Source organism: Panthera uncia (assembly GCF_023721935.1).
Source record: "Panthera uncia isolate 11264 chromosome A1 unlocalized genomic scaffold, Puncia_PCG_1.0 HiC_scaffold_17, whole genome shotgun sequence".
In the NCBI taxonomy this organism is placed as follows: Eukaryota; Metazoa; Chordata; class Mammalia; order Carnivora; family Felidae; genus Panthera; species Panthera uncia.
The window spans coordinates 143,867,472-143,884,452 of NW_026057577.1; the positions used below are offsets into that span (position 1 = coordinate 143,867,472).

General features: G+C 40.0%; 1 protein-coding gene across 1 annotated transcript in view; it reads left to right on the forward strand.

Annotated features, from left to right (window-relative positions):
- CTNND2 (catenin delta 2) overlaps window positions 1-16,981 on the forward strand; it is a 938,499-nt gene that overhangs the window by 751,249 nt on the left and 170,269 nt on the right. The window contains exon 13 of the mRNA XM_049648272.1: window positions 15,139-15,322. Coding sequence (XP_049504229.1) covers window positions 15,139-15,322 — 184 coding nt within the window. The remainder of the gene's footprint in view (window positions 1-15,138; window positions 15,323-16,981) is intronic.

A 16,981-nucleotide genomic window follows, 5' to 3' on the forward strand; every position in this document is an offset into this window, starting at 1 on the left:
CAGCCCCATGAAACGCCTTGAGGCCTGAAATCCCTGCTGCCCCATTTCCCTCACTGTCTCCCAGCTCTGCAGGGGAGCCACACCCACATTGCCCAGTGTTTGTGGAACTGAATTCGGGGGTGGCTTACTCACTCGAAGGCTTGAAGTTGTTCTGCTAGACAAAGAATGTTCTGTTGACTGAGTGGATGAATAATCAAATAAATGAACAAATAAACGGATTGAGTGAAGCAGTCGGGTCTTGATGACATGAAAGTACAAAGATCTCAAATGTGGAAGCTCACTAATCACTTTCCTTTTGTCAAAACAGGTAGTTTTTCTGTGTTCTTCAGAAAGAAGTCACAGCGGAAGCTGACAGTGATGAACTCAGTTAAATTCTCCATAGCTTAGATGTAATAACTTCCACTGGCTTGCTAGTCTTCCAAAAAAAACAAACAAACAAAGCTGGTGGCAGGACCCACCGAGACCACTTTAAAAAAAAAATTTTTTTTAAGTTTATTTATTTATTTTGAGAGAGAGCACAGGGGAGGGGCAGAGAGAGAGAATCCCAAGCAGGCTCCACACTGTCAGCACAGAGCCCGAGGCAGGGGTCGAACTCACGAACCGTGAGATCGTGGCCTGAGCCGAAACCAAGAGTCGGATTCTTAACCGATTGAGCCACCCAAGCACCCCTCACTAAGATCACTTCTATCAGAATCTCCAGAGATGGAGCCTGCACATAAGCATTTTTCTTAATTTCCCCATGGTGGATAGAAAAACTGCCATTTTGGTAGTTAGACTATGATTGTCCTAATGTCGTTCCCTTTGGATTGTTGAGAAATGTATTTTTTTATTCAAATAAGTTTTGAACAGGCATCTACACAACTGATCTCATGGACATAAGACTGTCTTCATATCTGCAAGCTTTTGCTTTTTCTGGATACCTGGATGCCTCACTCCCACTCCTTGGCTAATTGTTCTTATCCCTCAAGGGCCAACCAAAGACCCTCTTCTCTCTCTCCCAGATAGCCTTCTGTGATCTCTCCTTTGGTGATCTTTTATTCCCTGAATTCTCATGGCACAGCATCTCTGATAGTTGGTGGATTTTATCATCTACAGCCCAATCATTTTCTCTCCCCAGGTAAACTCTGCCTCATTCACAGTATGTTACCCAGGGTGCTTAGCAGTCCTTTGTTTTCTGGGGCATTCGTAAAATATCTGCTGAAAGATTAAAAGCATAGAAATGGCACAAGGAAATGGAAGTTTCCCCAAATCTCTGATTTGGATAGTAGATTAGCTTGGAGAATATGAGGGGGAAGGAAGTATGTTTGGAGAAAAATACACAGCAATAAAGTTCAAATTTGGAGTCATAGAAATGAAACTCAGCAATACAAATTTGAGAATGATCAGAGATAATAGTTGAGTCTTAATGTTCTTATCCACTGTCGTCATTTTTTCCATAAAAAATAACCTCTGAATGGAGTGTCTCTAAAAAGCAAGATAATTTGGACTATGGGAGCCTATATTTATATCCCAGCTCTTTATCTCTTGTTACCTGTCCTTGGGAGATTTTTGTAACCTCTTAAATCTTTAGTTATGAATCTGTAAAATGAAATCAATAGCAGTACCTCTCTCTCAGGGTTGGGATAAAGAATTAATAAAACAGTGCATGTGACATGGTAATGATTCAATAAATGAGGGCTTGTGTTTACCGTTGGTATCATCACGATGGAGCGGCAATATGAAGCAATTTTGATTTAATGGAAAATAAGACCCAGTTTTAATATTAGTGTGATGGATAGGGACAGGATTTGTTTTAAAATTACCCTTCATCTCAATCTGGTTGTTGTTCAGTGTTTTCTCCATGGAAGACTGTAGCTGCATGTTTTCATAGAGGTCAACAGAATTAAGGTTTGCAAGAAAAGTATATTTGTAAAAGTTGTTTCAAAATGGAACACTCTTCATTCTATGAACTCAAATGACTTCTTGAAATTTCTCAAGTTACATGACCTGAGGCTAAAACGAAACTGGGCAAAGATGAAAAGCAGAGCATTCTCTTGTGTTCACGTGTATTCTGCTTCAAAGAACTGCAAGCCATATCACCTGTCTCCAATTTCAAGTAGCAGATGTACGTGCCTGACAATTGTCTGATTGTTCATAATGCATCATGGTCAGACTACTGACCTTCATTTTTACTTACATGTACAGTGCCATTCGCTGGGTCTCAGTCTCATCGTCTGTAAAATGGAATTTGTCAAAGGATTACATGAGTTAATACATGCAAGATGATAGTAAAACTCCTAGTGTATGACAATAATACAAAAATATTAGGTATATTTGGCTAGTTTTCTTTTTTTCAGTGTGATCTTATTTTGAATGCCTAGCTTCGTCACGATCTGAAAATGTGAGACCCTTGTACTTGAACATCATCATGACTCAACAATATCATTCATTCCACGTTCTTTCATTCAGTAGGCACCTATCGATAGCCCACTGGAAACTAAACTCTTTTTAATGTTGATTATGTGAGAGCTGAACTAAACTTTCAGTCCGATTCCCAACTTCCACTCTTTGTTCACTCCACCACCATGTGGTCATCAAGGCAGCTTTTTTGTGTGAGAACCCTAGGAACCAAGGTTGCACTTTAAGATGGCCCCGGTATAGGAGAGTGTCCCCAGCTATCTTATTTCCAGGGATTCTTAGCCAAGGATGCTCCCACAAACTCAGTTTGAGTCCTTATGTTGATTCTTGGCAGGAGTAAGGAGGATGTGCTACCTGTAATATTAAAAAGAAATCCTCAAGGAGCTAGCCATCCCTATCTTTGTGCAAGGCTATATAATTTCACCTTTGCCTACTCACTCTAAGCCTAGAGAGTTTGGAATGGCAGCCTCGGGCCCTACCAAGAAGTGTATGGGGCCTTGTCACTTCTGGGTTATGGTACCTAATAGAAATGCAAACAGCTTAACGCCCATTGTCATCCACACAGATAAAGGCATGACGTTATGGTTAGTGAATGCCCTGCGGTTCCAAGAATTTTCCAGACTCTGTGTTTACCAAAGATGAAATTAGCTATCTACTCGTTTTCAGTAATTCACATGGTTTGCCAACTGTCAGCTCCTCTACCAGAAAAACCTGTAGACTAAGCAAAGCTAAGTTTACTAGATTTACTATGGTATGGGAGAACACGACCTTGCAGAAGTCCAAAGGGAAATTGGGCCTGGTATTTATAAGGCCTTAGATCCTTGGCTGAGTTTGTTTAAGGTGGGTGTTCCAAGATGCAAAACAACTGGCACTGGGCAGAGTTTATAATGTAATAGCTCTGGACTGGTGGTACATAGAGGCAAGGGTCATGAAATGAGTTTTGATAAGCAAACTATTACTTTTGATAAGCAAGCTGCTCAGCTCACAGTCTGAACTTCCAGAGGCAGGTATTTTCTGAAGCAAGCAGTTGGATTAGTCTGTCCTCACATCATTTAACCCAGGGCCAGAAATTATGATGATACCACTTCCCACCTAAAAAATCATTATATGATGGGGCTGAATGTCTTCAAATCTCTCTCTCATTCTCCCTTCCTCTCTCAGTCTCTTCTTCTGCCTCTCCCTGCCCCCTCTTTTTCTCCGTTCTTTCCTCCCTTCCTCAATAATTTATGAAAGAGGCAAACTTAAGTTACTTTATGTAATGCATGTAATTTGGGGTACAAACAGCTACCAAGAAACACAACCAAAGTATAAGAAATCATCTTTATTACTACACAGAAGAATATGACAGTTGTTAGCTGAAATGACATAATCTTAACTACAGTCACTTTTAGGAAAAGAGGCCCAGGGCCAGTTTCCAGAGATTATAAAACAGCTTGTGTGCTTTTTTTTTCAAGGTCTGACTTATCCAAGGTCATTGAGGAAGGCTATAGTTTCAAGCAAGCCCAATTTTATATTCCTAACTCTTGATCTCTCGGGAATTGAAAAATAAAGTATTCTATGGCTCATTTACAAAATGCTGTGCTCAAACATGCACCCATGACTTTCACAGATGGTTACTATCAGACATTGACATCATATAGGGGAGGAAAAAATATTTTTCCTCTACCCACCTTAGGCTCTCCAGCTGGGGTCTTGTAACTGAGATAGGCAAAAGACAAATTAATGAGAGAAAAACAGAAGTTTATTAACTTGCATATGGCACATACACGTGGGAGCACCCAGTGATGGGTAGCTCAAAGAGGTGGTTAGAACTTATGCTTAAATATCATCTTAGGCTAAACAAAGGAAAAGGGATTGGGGGCTTCTGGGAGGGGGAGACAAGTAGTTATGGGAAGGTGACTAAGAAAAGTACGGTTAAATAGGGTTCCATGCTAAGGTTTGTTTTGCATATTTAAGTTGATGCTGTAAGAGTTGCTAAGGGTCCTCCTCCTCTTCCTGGTACAGAAGAGGGAGACATCTTGACAAAGGGAAATTGCCTTTATAAATGTAAATTTCCATTACAAAATGACAAGCTGTGCTGACTAGAGAAATTTTTTCCACTTCTGTTGGTGCCCAGTGGCCTTTTTCCCAAAATGACCCATATGCCAAAGGGACGTGGTTGGGGATGGCATGTTTTGGTTTCGTTCACATCCAAATTCTTTTCGACTACAATTTACTTTAAAAAGATACCATGGGAAGAGCTTCTTACTTCTTAGATAGGAGCTGCACTGCTTGGCCCCAGTTGGAGATAAGCCTCGTTTCTGACGACTGGAATCTAGCTTGTTATTCCCTTACTGTAAGCATTTAATGTAATTTGAAAAATTGCAGATCTACAGAATCCAACTGGAAATGGAATGAGATATCATAGACACACCTGAGTTTTGATTCTTCCTTTCAAAAAAAAGTCATCCTCTTTTGCCTGTGAAATTACCTCGTTTTCAATTAAATTAGTCCCAGCTTTGAAAACAGAGAGGATCATTTCTTAAATTACTAATGAAAACTTTTTTTTTTAACATTTATTTATTTTTGAGACAGAGAGAGACAGAGCATGAACGGGGGAGGGGCAGAGAGAGAGGGAGACACAGAATCGGAAGCAGGCTCCAGGCTCCGAGCCATCAGCCCAGAGCCTGACGCGGGGCTCGAATTCACGGACCACGAGATCGTGACCTGAGCCAAAGTCGGACGCTCAACTGACTGAGCCACCCAGGCCGCCCCACTAATGAAAACTTTAAGCGAGTTTGGGCCTCTTGCTTAAACTAATCTATACCAGCTTGTTCTACACGTGTTAGGTGCACTGCTGGTACTAAAATTTGAATATCAGAGTGTTCCTGGGATCAGTTTTGGCTTTGAAACAAGACAGCACCTCAACATGGATGGCTGTATCAATAACAGAGCTGTTGCAGAACTTCTGGAGTTAAGACGTCTCAAGGGGGAGCCCTCATAGATTTAATCAGCTTAAACCAGAATTTGCCTCATTTGTGAAAGTGAAGATCTGATTTTCTTGCTAATGTGAAAACCATCTCACTCCTCTGGAGTTAACCAAATTTTGTACCTATTTTGAAAATAAGCAAGAAAAATTCTGCTTGATTCTCAGCATGTAACGTGTGTGCGATGCTTTCAAAAAAGAATTCCATGTCTGGACTAGAAGCTGTTAGTGGCATTAGTAGGGTGACAGTTTTTGGTTATTGAGGCTGACAGTACAGTTCTTCTGCCTGCTCTCCCCACACATTTATCAGCCCCCACAGCCCTCTCTCTCGTCGTCACCACCTCGGTGAGACTCTTAACTCAGAATGATTGGGTGAGTCCAATTCTAAAAGGATTAACCTTCACCTAAGCCCCGGTGGTCACTGCAGTTTCCTCTCCTGAAATATTAAAGAAGAGAACTCAAGAGATCGTGTGTTCTGGTCAGCCCTCCCCTGGGATTCCTGGAAGCTTGAGGAGTCTTGGCCTAAGGAACTACCCTTTTTTCAATATTTTAAAATTATTTTAAAGTAGTTATTTGTTATAAATTGGGTGGTGGGAATCACTTATCATCAAAAAATGGATTGCTCTTAAGGGAAGGTTTATAAAAGAAAGATGAAGATTCAAATCTTAACAGAGAATTTTTATATCCCGGAAATACTGATATTCCGTTGATAAAATTCACTAAGGCTCTGTCACTATATCCAGCATCCAATCCGACTTTTCTGAAAAAAGAATATATACAATTACTTTTAAAATTTCCTATGATGGAGGGGCGCCTAGGTGGCTCAGTCGGTTGAGTGTCCGACTTCGGCTCAGGTCATGATCTCGTGGTTCATGGGTTCGCGCCCCATGTCAGGCTCGCTGCTGTCTGTGTGGAGCCTGCTTCAGATCCTCTGTCCACCTCTCTGTGCCCCTGTCCCACTGGTGTTCGCTCGCTCTGTCTCAAAACTAAGTTTTAAAAATCATTTAAAAAATGATAAAGTAAAATTTCCTATGATGCATAACACTACATGTTAAAGTTAAATTCTTCTATTTCACACTCTTATAACCATCTTTGTTCCATGTGTTTTAAAACACTCTTCTGCATGCACTACAGAATGACTGTCGCATCCATTTCCTGTAATTATTCTTCTCAAAGTAACATTCACATCGCATATTAAAAAAAAAATTTTTTATTGTTTTCGGGATACAGTTGACATAAAGTATTGTGGAAGTTTACGGTCTACAAGGTGTTGATTTGACACATTTATATATCACAGTACGTTACTGCCTTGGTATTAGCTAACACATCTCTCATGTCATATAATTATCATTTCTTTTTGTGGTGGGAACAGTTAAAATCTAGTCCCTTAGCAGTTGTAAATTGCATGATATAGTATTGTTGTTCATGACCACCAAGCTGTGCGTCAGATCTCCAGAACTTATTTATCTACCAGTTGCGTTTCTGTACCCTTAAACAACACTGCCCTAATTCTCCCACCTCCCAAACCCTGGTGATTACCATTCTGCTCTCTGTTTTTATTAGTTTGGCTTTTTAGATTCCACCTGTAAGTGATATCATACAGTATTTGTCTTTCTCTGGCTCATCTCACTTGGCATAATGTCCTCAAAGTCCATCCATGTTATTGCAAATGGCGGGATTTCCTTCTTTCTTGTGGCCAAGTAATATTCTAAGAATATATATACCACATCTTCTTTATCCATTCATCCACTGACAGATGGTTAGCTTGTTTCTAGATCTTGACTATTGTGAATAATGCTGCAATAAACACCAAATACAGATATCTTTTCTGTAACCTATTTTCATTTCTTTCAGATATGTACCCAGAATTGGAATGCTAAATACTATGGTATTTCTATTTTTAATTTTTTGAGGTCCCTCCATACTGTCTTTCATAACAACTGTACCAATTTACATTCCCCCAGTGGTTCCTAAGGGTTTCCTTTTCTCCACATCTTTACCAACACTTATCTCTTGTCTTTTTGATAATATCCATTCTAACAGATGTGAAGTGATATCTCAGCGGTAGTTTTGATTTGATTAGTGATGTTGAGTATCTTTTCATGTACCTGCTGGCCATTTGGGTGTCTTTTTTAGAAAAATATCTGTTCTGTTCCTCTGCCAATATTTATTCAAATTGTTTACTTATTTTTTGCTACTGAGTTGTATGAGTTCCTTACATACTTTGGATATAACCCCTGGTTCAATATATGGTTTGCAAATATTTTCGCCCATTCCTAGGTAGCCTTTATTTTTTCTTTCTTTTCTTTTTTTTTTTTTTTTTTTTTGCTGTGCAGAAGCTTTTTAGTTTGATGTAGTCCCATGAGTTGCTTTTTACTTTCAAGTACCCATTATTGTCGCAACATTGTGGTAGACTTTATCTTTGAGGTCAGTACTTTTCTTTTTTAAAAGCATTAAATGAGGCTGTGTGCAAATCTTGTTGAAGCTATGCCGCATACCATCTGGAAGAACTTTCAACACAATCCTGATTCACAACCACACCTTGAGGGTCATGACTTCTCAGGGACAGTTGAAAGTTTCTGTATCACGCACCCAAATACTCAGATACATACACACACACACACACAGATGCACAGGCACTCATGCATACACACACACACACACACACGTGCACACAGCATAAATCGAGTACAGCGTGTCACGGGCCTCCAGATTTTGATCAGTCACCTTCCACCCACCCATGACTCACAGTGTGAATGGTGTGGATGGAGGAAGTAGATACACTCGTTTGCTCCCATCCTTTTCTCTTCTCTCCCTTCCCCAGATGTACACATTTTCACTCACAGAATAAGATGAGTAATAGATTCATTTAAAAGTAAATCTTCATATATATTATGTTAATTTTTAATTAGCTGGTGAATTTAAAATAAATTTTGAAGCGTTTATTTAAAATGAATTCAGCGTAACTTTCTTTGGTTTGAGCCTCACTGATGCTCAGAGGTTATGTTTTAGGTCTAAAGATTAAAAGCAAATGAGGGGGTCATAGGAAAGGCCTGCACAGACAGAGGCAATGTTTGATTTTATTATGATTTAAGACTTAAGGTTATTAAAATGTATTTTTTGTCAATCTGAGTTTCTTTTTCTAAGATATCCCTTACCTCTTTTAGGGAAAAAAAACCCACACAATTACCCTCTATTAAAATAAAGGATCCAATGAAAGTAATTAAGATTTTATTAAAGAAATTTTAATAAACCAATTACTGCTTATGAATATGGATAATCTCAGGGAAAAGAGCCACCCTGTGCCTGAAATAAAAATAAGCTATATTTTAAATATATTTAGTATACATAATTAGTTATTTAAATGTCTTCTCAACTAAACCTACTGTCAAAATTATATTTGGAACAGCAATAATTTTATACTTAAAGGAAAGCTTTTGAATCCATATAATTAAAGGAAAGATGCTACAAAAATTTTATTAGAGATTTTAACCTCAAAGAAATTAGCATATTTTCAACAGGTAAATTGAAATTTGCTAGTGACCATCAACCAAAATACTAAAACATTTTTATGTTACTTTCAGATACGAATAAATGAGGTAGCTCATATAGATACCAAATATCACTGTGAATTCAGTTTATTCCACAGGTTTTTTTCACAAATTGAAATTTTAGCACTACGTTAGCTAATTTAGAATTATCAAGGAGTTAATACAAGATAATTACTCAGATACAACATTGGAGATGAGCCTTCTAATGCTAAATTGACTAATGTCTTTGAGCAGCATAAATTGTTCTCTACTAGCTAAAAGTGGAATTTCTGTAGAGTTATATTATCTGTATTTCTGTGGAGGTTATAGTGTTGTTGAAATAACATTTTGTATTCTCACTTGGACTTATTACTTATAATATCTGCTATTTTATTTTTTTACGTCATGGCTTCATTTGCCTGGAGCACATGTCATCTTACAAAGGTCTATCATCCAGCTATTAATTCTTGTATTTATTCAGCACCTGAATGGTGAGCACCTGATAAGTGTCAACGCATATTCTGTGTGTTGTATGTGTTCTGTATGCTGTGAACACTCAGGCCTCCTGGTTTCATGTCGTGTCTGGGACCTTGTTGGGGAGGAACAGTGAGGAAATGGCAGAAGTTCAAATAATGGGAAATAGGAGTTAGTGATGAGGTCTCTGCTAAAAATTAAAATACTCTCATAGCAGGTGTCTGGGAAGCTAGTTTAGAGTGATCCAGAAAACTTTCGCTGAGTTTTTGCACCTTTAAGGTACCATGTGAGCAGAAAGAAAGATCAGCCTTGGAAAGCTCTAGAGAAGAATATTCCAGGCTAAGAGAGCCGTAGGTCTAAGAGATCGGAATTTCAAAGGAGCTTGTGTGTTCAAGGAGAAGAAATATGGCCATGATGCCCGCAGAAAAATGACTACAGTTACAGCAATGGAAGGGCCCTGAGGGCAGGGACGTTTTGTTTTCTTCAGTAATGTATCCACAGTATCCCACACGGAACCTGGCACCTAGGTCTTTAATGTGCATGGAGTGACTAAGTGAATGAATGATTCAAGATGAATTTAGAGATTTAGGGAAATGTCTGATCATGAAGCTGTAATAAGAGATTTAACTTTGTTTTAAGTATAGCAATATTTTAAGGGGATGTGTAAGGGCGCCTGAGTGGCTCAGTCGGTTAAGCGTCCGACTTTAGCTCAGGTCACGATCTCACAGTCTGTGAGTTCGAGCCCCACATCGGGCTCTGTGCTGACAGCTCAGAGCCTGGGGGCTGCTTCAGATTCTGCGTCTCCCTCTCTCTCTGCCCCTTCCCCGCTCATGCTCTGTCTCTCTCTGTCTCAAAAATAAATAAAAACATTAAAAAAAATTTTTTTAAAGGGGGGACGTGTAGTAGATTGAATGTTGGCCCTCCAAAGAAGTCAATATCCTAAATCTTAGAGCCTGTGAATGTTATCTTAGGTAGTAAAGGGGCTTTACAGATGGGATTAAGTTAAGGATCTTGAGATGGGGAGATTATCCCGGATTACCCAGGTGGGCTCAGGGAGATCACAAGTATCATTATAACAGGGAGGCAGGGAGGTTCAGAATCCCAGAAGGGGATGTGATAATGGATGCTGAGGACGGAGTGATGCAAGCCTCAGGCCAAGGAGCACAGGCAGCCTTTAGAAGTTGAAAAAGACAAGGGAATTCTCCCTTAGAACCTCCAGAAGGAGCGCCGCCCTGCTCATGCATTTTATTTAGCCTTCAGATCTGCAGAATTGTAAGATAATAAATATGCATCATTTTGAGCACCATGTCTATGGTAACTTGTTACAGCATGAATGGGAAGCTAAGACACTATTATTCCAAATTAAAACAAGTGGTCATTTAATAAGTTGCAAACATGACGATGGTTACATTCTTAAAAGTCAATCACTTATCACGCTCACTTCGGCGGCAGCACGTGTACTAAAAAAAAAATCAGCGTTTGTAATCTAAATTAAAATGCACTTTGTATTTAGCTGCAGTATTTAGGTGGATCCTCCTTCCTGTATCTTCTGTTCTCTCACAGCAGATGAAGAGGGTAAGAGAACCAGGGGCTCTAAGTTACGAGAGGGGTAACCAGGAAAAAAGTGTGGTAGAAGGGAAAAAACTGAGCCCAGAGACCGAGACAAAGGAGGGGGAAGAGAAGGGATCCCATGCAGCGTCTGAGTGTCAGGACTCCAGGGATGGCAAATCTGGGTGGTTCTGGCTCAGGGTCCCACGTGAGACTGTGTCATCTGAAGCCTTACCTGGACCCGGAGGTTCTGCGCCCGAGGCAGTCTCCACGTGGCTGTTGGCTGGAGACCTTGGTTCTTTGCCCCGTAGGCCTCTTCAGAGCAGCACTGGAAGATCTTCCCAGCGGGACAGCTGGCTTCCCCTCCAACCAGCAGAAGCCGAGACAGAACTTGGAGGGAGCAGCGGTACCTTTTCTGTGACTGAGTCTCCAAAGCCACCTCCGCCATATTACGTCAGTTAGGGCAAGTCTCTAAGTCCAGTGCTCACTCCCAGCGAGAAGGATTGGGCTCCGGCATTAGAAGGGGATGTCAAAAAAGAGAATAACAAAAATGTTAAGCCAGCACAGAAGGAAGAGGACGGAGTGAAGAGAAATTTAAGCAGAACAATGACTTCTCGTTTCTTTATAGAGAATGCCTAGATATGCCCATTTTTCTCAAGTAATCTCTCTCCCGTCTGCCAGGACTATGGATGTGTGTGTGTAGAGGTGTGTGTGTGTGTGTGTGTGTGTGTATGTGTGAGTGTGTGTGTGTCTGTCTGTAACAAGACAGCTTTAGAGTTCTGGCTGTTTCCCGCTTTTGACTCCTGTCAGACATGTCAACCTTTATCTCAAATAACCCCCAGAGACCTCTGGTTCTACACTCGAGCGGGTCTATACGTCCAGATAACGTAACCAAAACTCTCTGAATTCCCCTCAAAAGAAATTCTGCCGCATTACGTCCATCTGGCCAAGCCCTCATCGAAACAGAGGAGATAAAAGCTGCCCCCAGTCACAGGTCCAGTGCACCCCTCCCGGGTCAGGAAGCACTTGGGGGTTGCAGATGGGAATTAGTACAGGAAGTTCAGAGGCGGGATCTAGTGCAATGATAAGCTGTCTGGAACATGAAACAAGGATGGAGCCAGTCTGGAAGGTGGGATGAATGGGAACAAGGAAACTTCTGTCCGTGCTAAATGCTGAATCAGGTTACACTAATTAATGAATTAATGAGGAAGGTAATGAAGAGAAGAGCCCAATAAAGAGTTATCTTGGACCATCTCCTGTCCCATCATTCACTTCTTGTCAGATATTAGATTAGGTCTTCACACCTCCTTTGATTTTCCCCTCTTTAGACCTTTTTCCTGGTTGTTAGAAAACAGTAAAGATTGTTTTATTTTTGCAGAATGCCTTTAGATTCTTTTAAGTCCATTGCATGTAAAAATGCAGAAGACTTTCTTTTACTAATTAGGTTTTAGAGGAAATGTATTTTAGAGCAAAACATACCACCCATAACAGGAAAAAAATAGTTACAAACAGAGAGGGAGGGAGGCAAACCATAAGAGACTCTTAAATACAGAGAACAAACCGAGGGTTGATGGGGGGCTGGGGGAAGGGCAAAATCGGGGGGGGGGGGCATTGAGGAAGACACTTGTTGAGATGAGCAATGGGTATTTTATGTAAGCGATGAATCACGGGAATCTACCCCCCAAACCAAGAGCACACTATATATGCTGTATGTTAGCCAACTTGACAATAAATTATATTTTAAAAAAATACCATCCATATTTTAAAACATATATGCCTCAATTTTCATGTATTGGTATTTTCAAATCGGGATTTAAGAATGAAAAAAATTATATTTTCTGGCTCTATGTGTGTGCATCGTATCCTTAGAAGAACAGACACAATCCTTGTAATGTGATATTTTTTAAAGTTTTCTTCAGATACTTGGGTAGATATTAATTTCATTGTAATGTGCTTTTTTAAATCTGAACACCTAATTGTTTTATGAGAAAAGAAAATTTTCACAAGACTGCAAATGAATCTATTTTGATTTTCTTTAAAAAAATTTTTTTAATGTTTTATTTATTTTTGAGACAGAGAGAGACAGAGCATGAGCAGGGGAGGGGCAGAGAGTGAGGGAGACACAGAATCCAAAGCAGGCTCCAGGCTCCAAGCTGTCAGCCCAGAGCCCGACGCAGGGCTCGAACTCATGAACCACGAGATCATGACCTGAGCCTAAGCTGGACACTTAACCGACTGAGCCACCCAGGCCTCCCTGTATTTTGATTTTCTAAAATTTGGTAAAATCTCTTTTAATGGACTGAATAAGCAGCTTTATGTATTATTTAAAGCAAGATAAATGTATGTGATAATATTGCTAGCATTTCAAATCCGTCCGAATCAGAATGTATTTTTGAGCACCTTCTGTGTACCACTGAGCATTTTTTTGTGTGTACCCAGTCTGTAATTCTAATGGTAATGCAAACATGTGCATAGAAGTTTATAGAAAATGGTCTATATACTAAAGCAGGGTGGGCGAAATCTTTCCATAAAGGGCCACATAATAAATGATTTTGGCTTTATGGGCCATGCAGTCTGTCACAAATATTCAACTCTTCCCTTGTAGGCCACAGACAGTATGTAAATAAACAGGCAGAGCTATGTTCCAATAAAACTTGATTTACCAAAACAAGCCGGCAGGATTTGCCCTTGAGCCAACCCCCTGTGCTAAAGGATTAGTTTATATATACGGGATGGCAAAAACATTTTGTTTCCTTTGCATTTACTTCAGTAAAATTCCCAGCAAATGTTATTTTGAAAGACAACTGAGAGGATTTGTCTCTATAGTCACATTTTTATAGAACTGATTTAAAACTGTTCCTTCAGTTGTTAACAATCAAACATTGTCAACTTTCAGATGAGTATTATTAATGCCCTTGGTAAGTTCAACATGTGCCATGAAAAACTAACAAATTTCAGAAGTACCTGTGTCCTGTTTGTTCTATTCATAACACAGTAGATAAAACGCAATCTCATGTTAAACGTTTATTGAAAGCTTATTAAACAAGTAAGTTGGAAGTTGTGTTTCTAAAAATAAATATTTTATTCTCCATGTCTGCAATGATGATGCATATTTAGATTAGTCTTGAGAAGAAAATACAGTCTTTCATAAAAAATTAGAATATAATTCTGTTTATTTTACCTTCATGTGTTCTGTTTTGAACAACAAAAAATACTTTAAGAGCATTTTCAGATGTTATAACTTGTACGTAGTACTTAGGAACATTTCTAAACTTAATCCTATTTTTAAGATTTCCTTTAAAAATATGTAAGGGGCACCTGGTGGCTCAGTCGGTGAAGCGACCGACTTCAGCTGAGGTCATGATGTTGTAGTTCGTGAGTTCGAGCCCCATGTCAGGCTCTGTGCTACCAGCTCGGAGCCTGGAGCCTGCTTCGGATTCTGTGTCTCCCTCTCTCTCTGCCCCTCCCTTGCTCACACTCTGTCTTTCTCTTTCTCTCTCAGAAATAAACATTAAGAATTGTTAATAAAAATATTTGAAACCCTAAAACATTCCATCTGTCCTAAAACTTTAGCTTTTTCTCTGCCTACATTACTTTCTGTTCTAGTCTGTCCTCTGCGGACATGCCCTCTGCTCTCTACTGCTCCCTGTTCTCTGCGTCCTCCACGAGCATTGCCTTCTGAGAAAAACTGACAAAGCTGTCACAAGTGACAGTGAATTTAAATTCCTTGTTGAGCATCAGACCTGATGCTGGACTCTCATAAGGTCCTGCGTGTTGATGGCCGTTTCTAAATGGAGGCCGCATCAATCAAACTGTCCATATGTGCGTATTGAGGTCTTGGATAAAACAAGGATGTCCTGCTAGTTCGTAGCTCAGATAACTTTCACAATTCTTTTGTCTTGGTTCGATTTTTGGATACGTAGGCCTGCTGTATTAAAAGTGAACAGAAGCCTGGTTGGTATCCATAGTTCAAATCAGACCTCACCCTCTTCGAGATGGAACAAAGACGATGGTGTCACAAGTCTTATGCCCGCTTGTCAGATTTTCACACAGCAGCCCTTTAATGGGTTCTCAGAGATGTTCTAAAATCAAGGGTGCGCTCTAGGTCATGCGTTCACACTCTCTAAGTCTGCCTTGCCCTTGACTTTAACTTGATTAGGGGAAACGGTTTTGAGATGAGAAAAAAGAGTGGCCATCCAAAAGCCGTTTGTGTGTATCTTGCAGGAGTCCTTTGGAACCTCTCGTCTTGTGACGCCCTCAAGATGCCAATCATCCAGGACACCCTGGCAGTGTTGACCAATGCCGTGATTATCCCCCATTCGGGCTGGGAAAATTCACCACTCCAGGATGATCGGAAAATACAGCTGCATTCCTCACAGGTGCTGCGAAATGCGACCGGATGCCTAAGGTGAGTGGCACCCTTGCTGCCTCCCGCTGCTGTCATATGCTTTCTGCTTCTGCAATTTTCATTGCTGCTTTACTGAGGATCAGAGCGTCCGAGAAAGATGAATGTTGACATGGTGAAGAAGGGTAAGAGGCTAGCAAAAATCATTTCTAATGAGGTACTGACGAGGTGTAGGCATCTTCTTCTATAAGTCTTTTATTTAACATGTTTTCTTGAGTCTTGGGCAAAAAATAAACATTTTCATTCCAACCAAAAGTAATTAGTTTTCTTTGATTAAAAACAATAGTTCACAGTAGTTTCTTTCCCATGTTATAGTATATCATGCGTATAGAATAACCAGGCAGGCCAGTTGGTGGGGGGAGAGTCTATGACATATACGTAGGGAGCTAATTAAGTGGCATCACTAATTTTGGTTTTCATTTTTAAAAGTTTGTCTGTGTGACTACCGGAGCCCATAATGCTTAGAGATAACTTTTTAACAAAGCCTGTTGTATGAAATGTTTTTTTTTTTTTAAATAATGAAAGCAGCAAATACATTCTAGTTCTCTCTCAGTGCCTTTTTACAAAAATCATCCCCCAGAAATCTCTTGAGATGTCTTACAATCACCTTAATTTTTGTTTAACTTTTGCTCTTAGAAAAGAATGTAATAATCAGGATACAGTTTTTCCAAACTCGGGCAACTGTGCCCCCAAGGATGCTGTCTTTGGTACCAAAGTTGCAAATCTCTGCTAGATAAACTTAATGATGACGTGGGAGTACCAGAGCAACCCACGGTACCCAGTCAAATGATCTGTATTTCAGACATAAAATGTACAGGTTTGTTTTAGCTGAGCTGCCTCAAAGCTGTCATCTTGCCTGCAATGGATTGGTTTCCAGGGGCAAAAACTGGTCTCTACTGAGAAGGAACAAAATCACCTTGGTGACATTAATAATAATTATCTCATGAATATGTATAGCAATGCTCTGGGCCTCCAGTCTTGAGAGGGGTGGTGCGTTGGTGTAAATGTGTGTGTGTAGAGGGAGATAAAGCGAGTCTACCTCCATAAATACCGACATACATTCGCAGACAGGAATAGGAAATCCTCTAACGATCTTGCTGTTCCTCAAGGTCACGAAATAATGATCTTTTGACATGATTTCTCTGGCTAAGCTTTACCATAAGCCAAATTTACAGTTCTCCAAAACTCCCTGTTGAGACATTCATTCTATAACCTCTTACATTCTGTTATCCTTCAGAAAACTCCTGCCCCACCAGAAGAAATATAACTCCTTCCCAAAGCTAAAGCTGTAAGCCACTTCCAACTTTTTATACCTGATTTTTCTAGTCCAGTTATTTTCAACTATTGTGGGTCGTTTTTTCCCTTCTTAGCATCTTTGACTTAAAGAGTGTCATTGTTCCTAATAAGGATCATGGAAGAAGTGCCTCAGAATCAATTGTAGACGTATGGTCAGTAAAGACTTGGTGAACTCCGTCAGGTAAAATTCTCTCTGAATGATACAGTAACACAATTCTACATTCAAGATGTTAGACTTATGGATGTGGGCCACCTCCATTAAGAGCATACCTTCAGCACCATTTGATCAAAAGTCAGATGAGGAAGCTAGACCATGTAGGTTCACGGGGCTGCTTCGTAAGTCATCTGGCTGAGTTGAGCATCTGG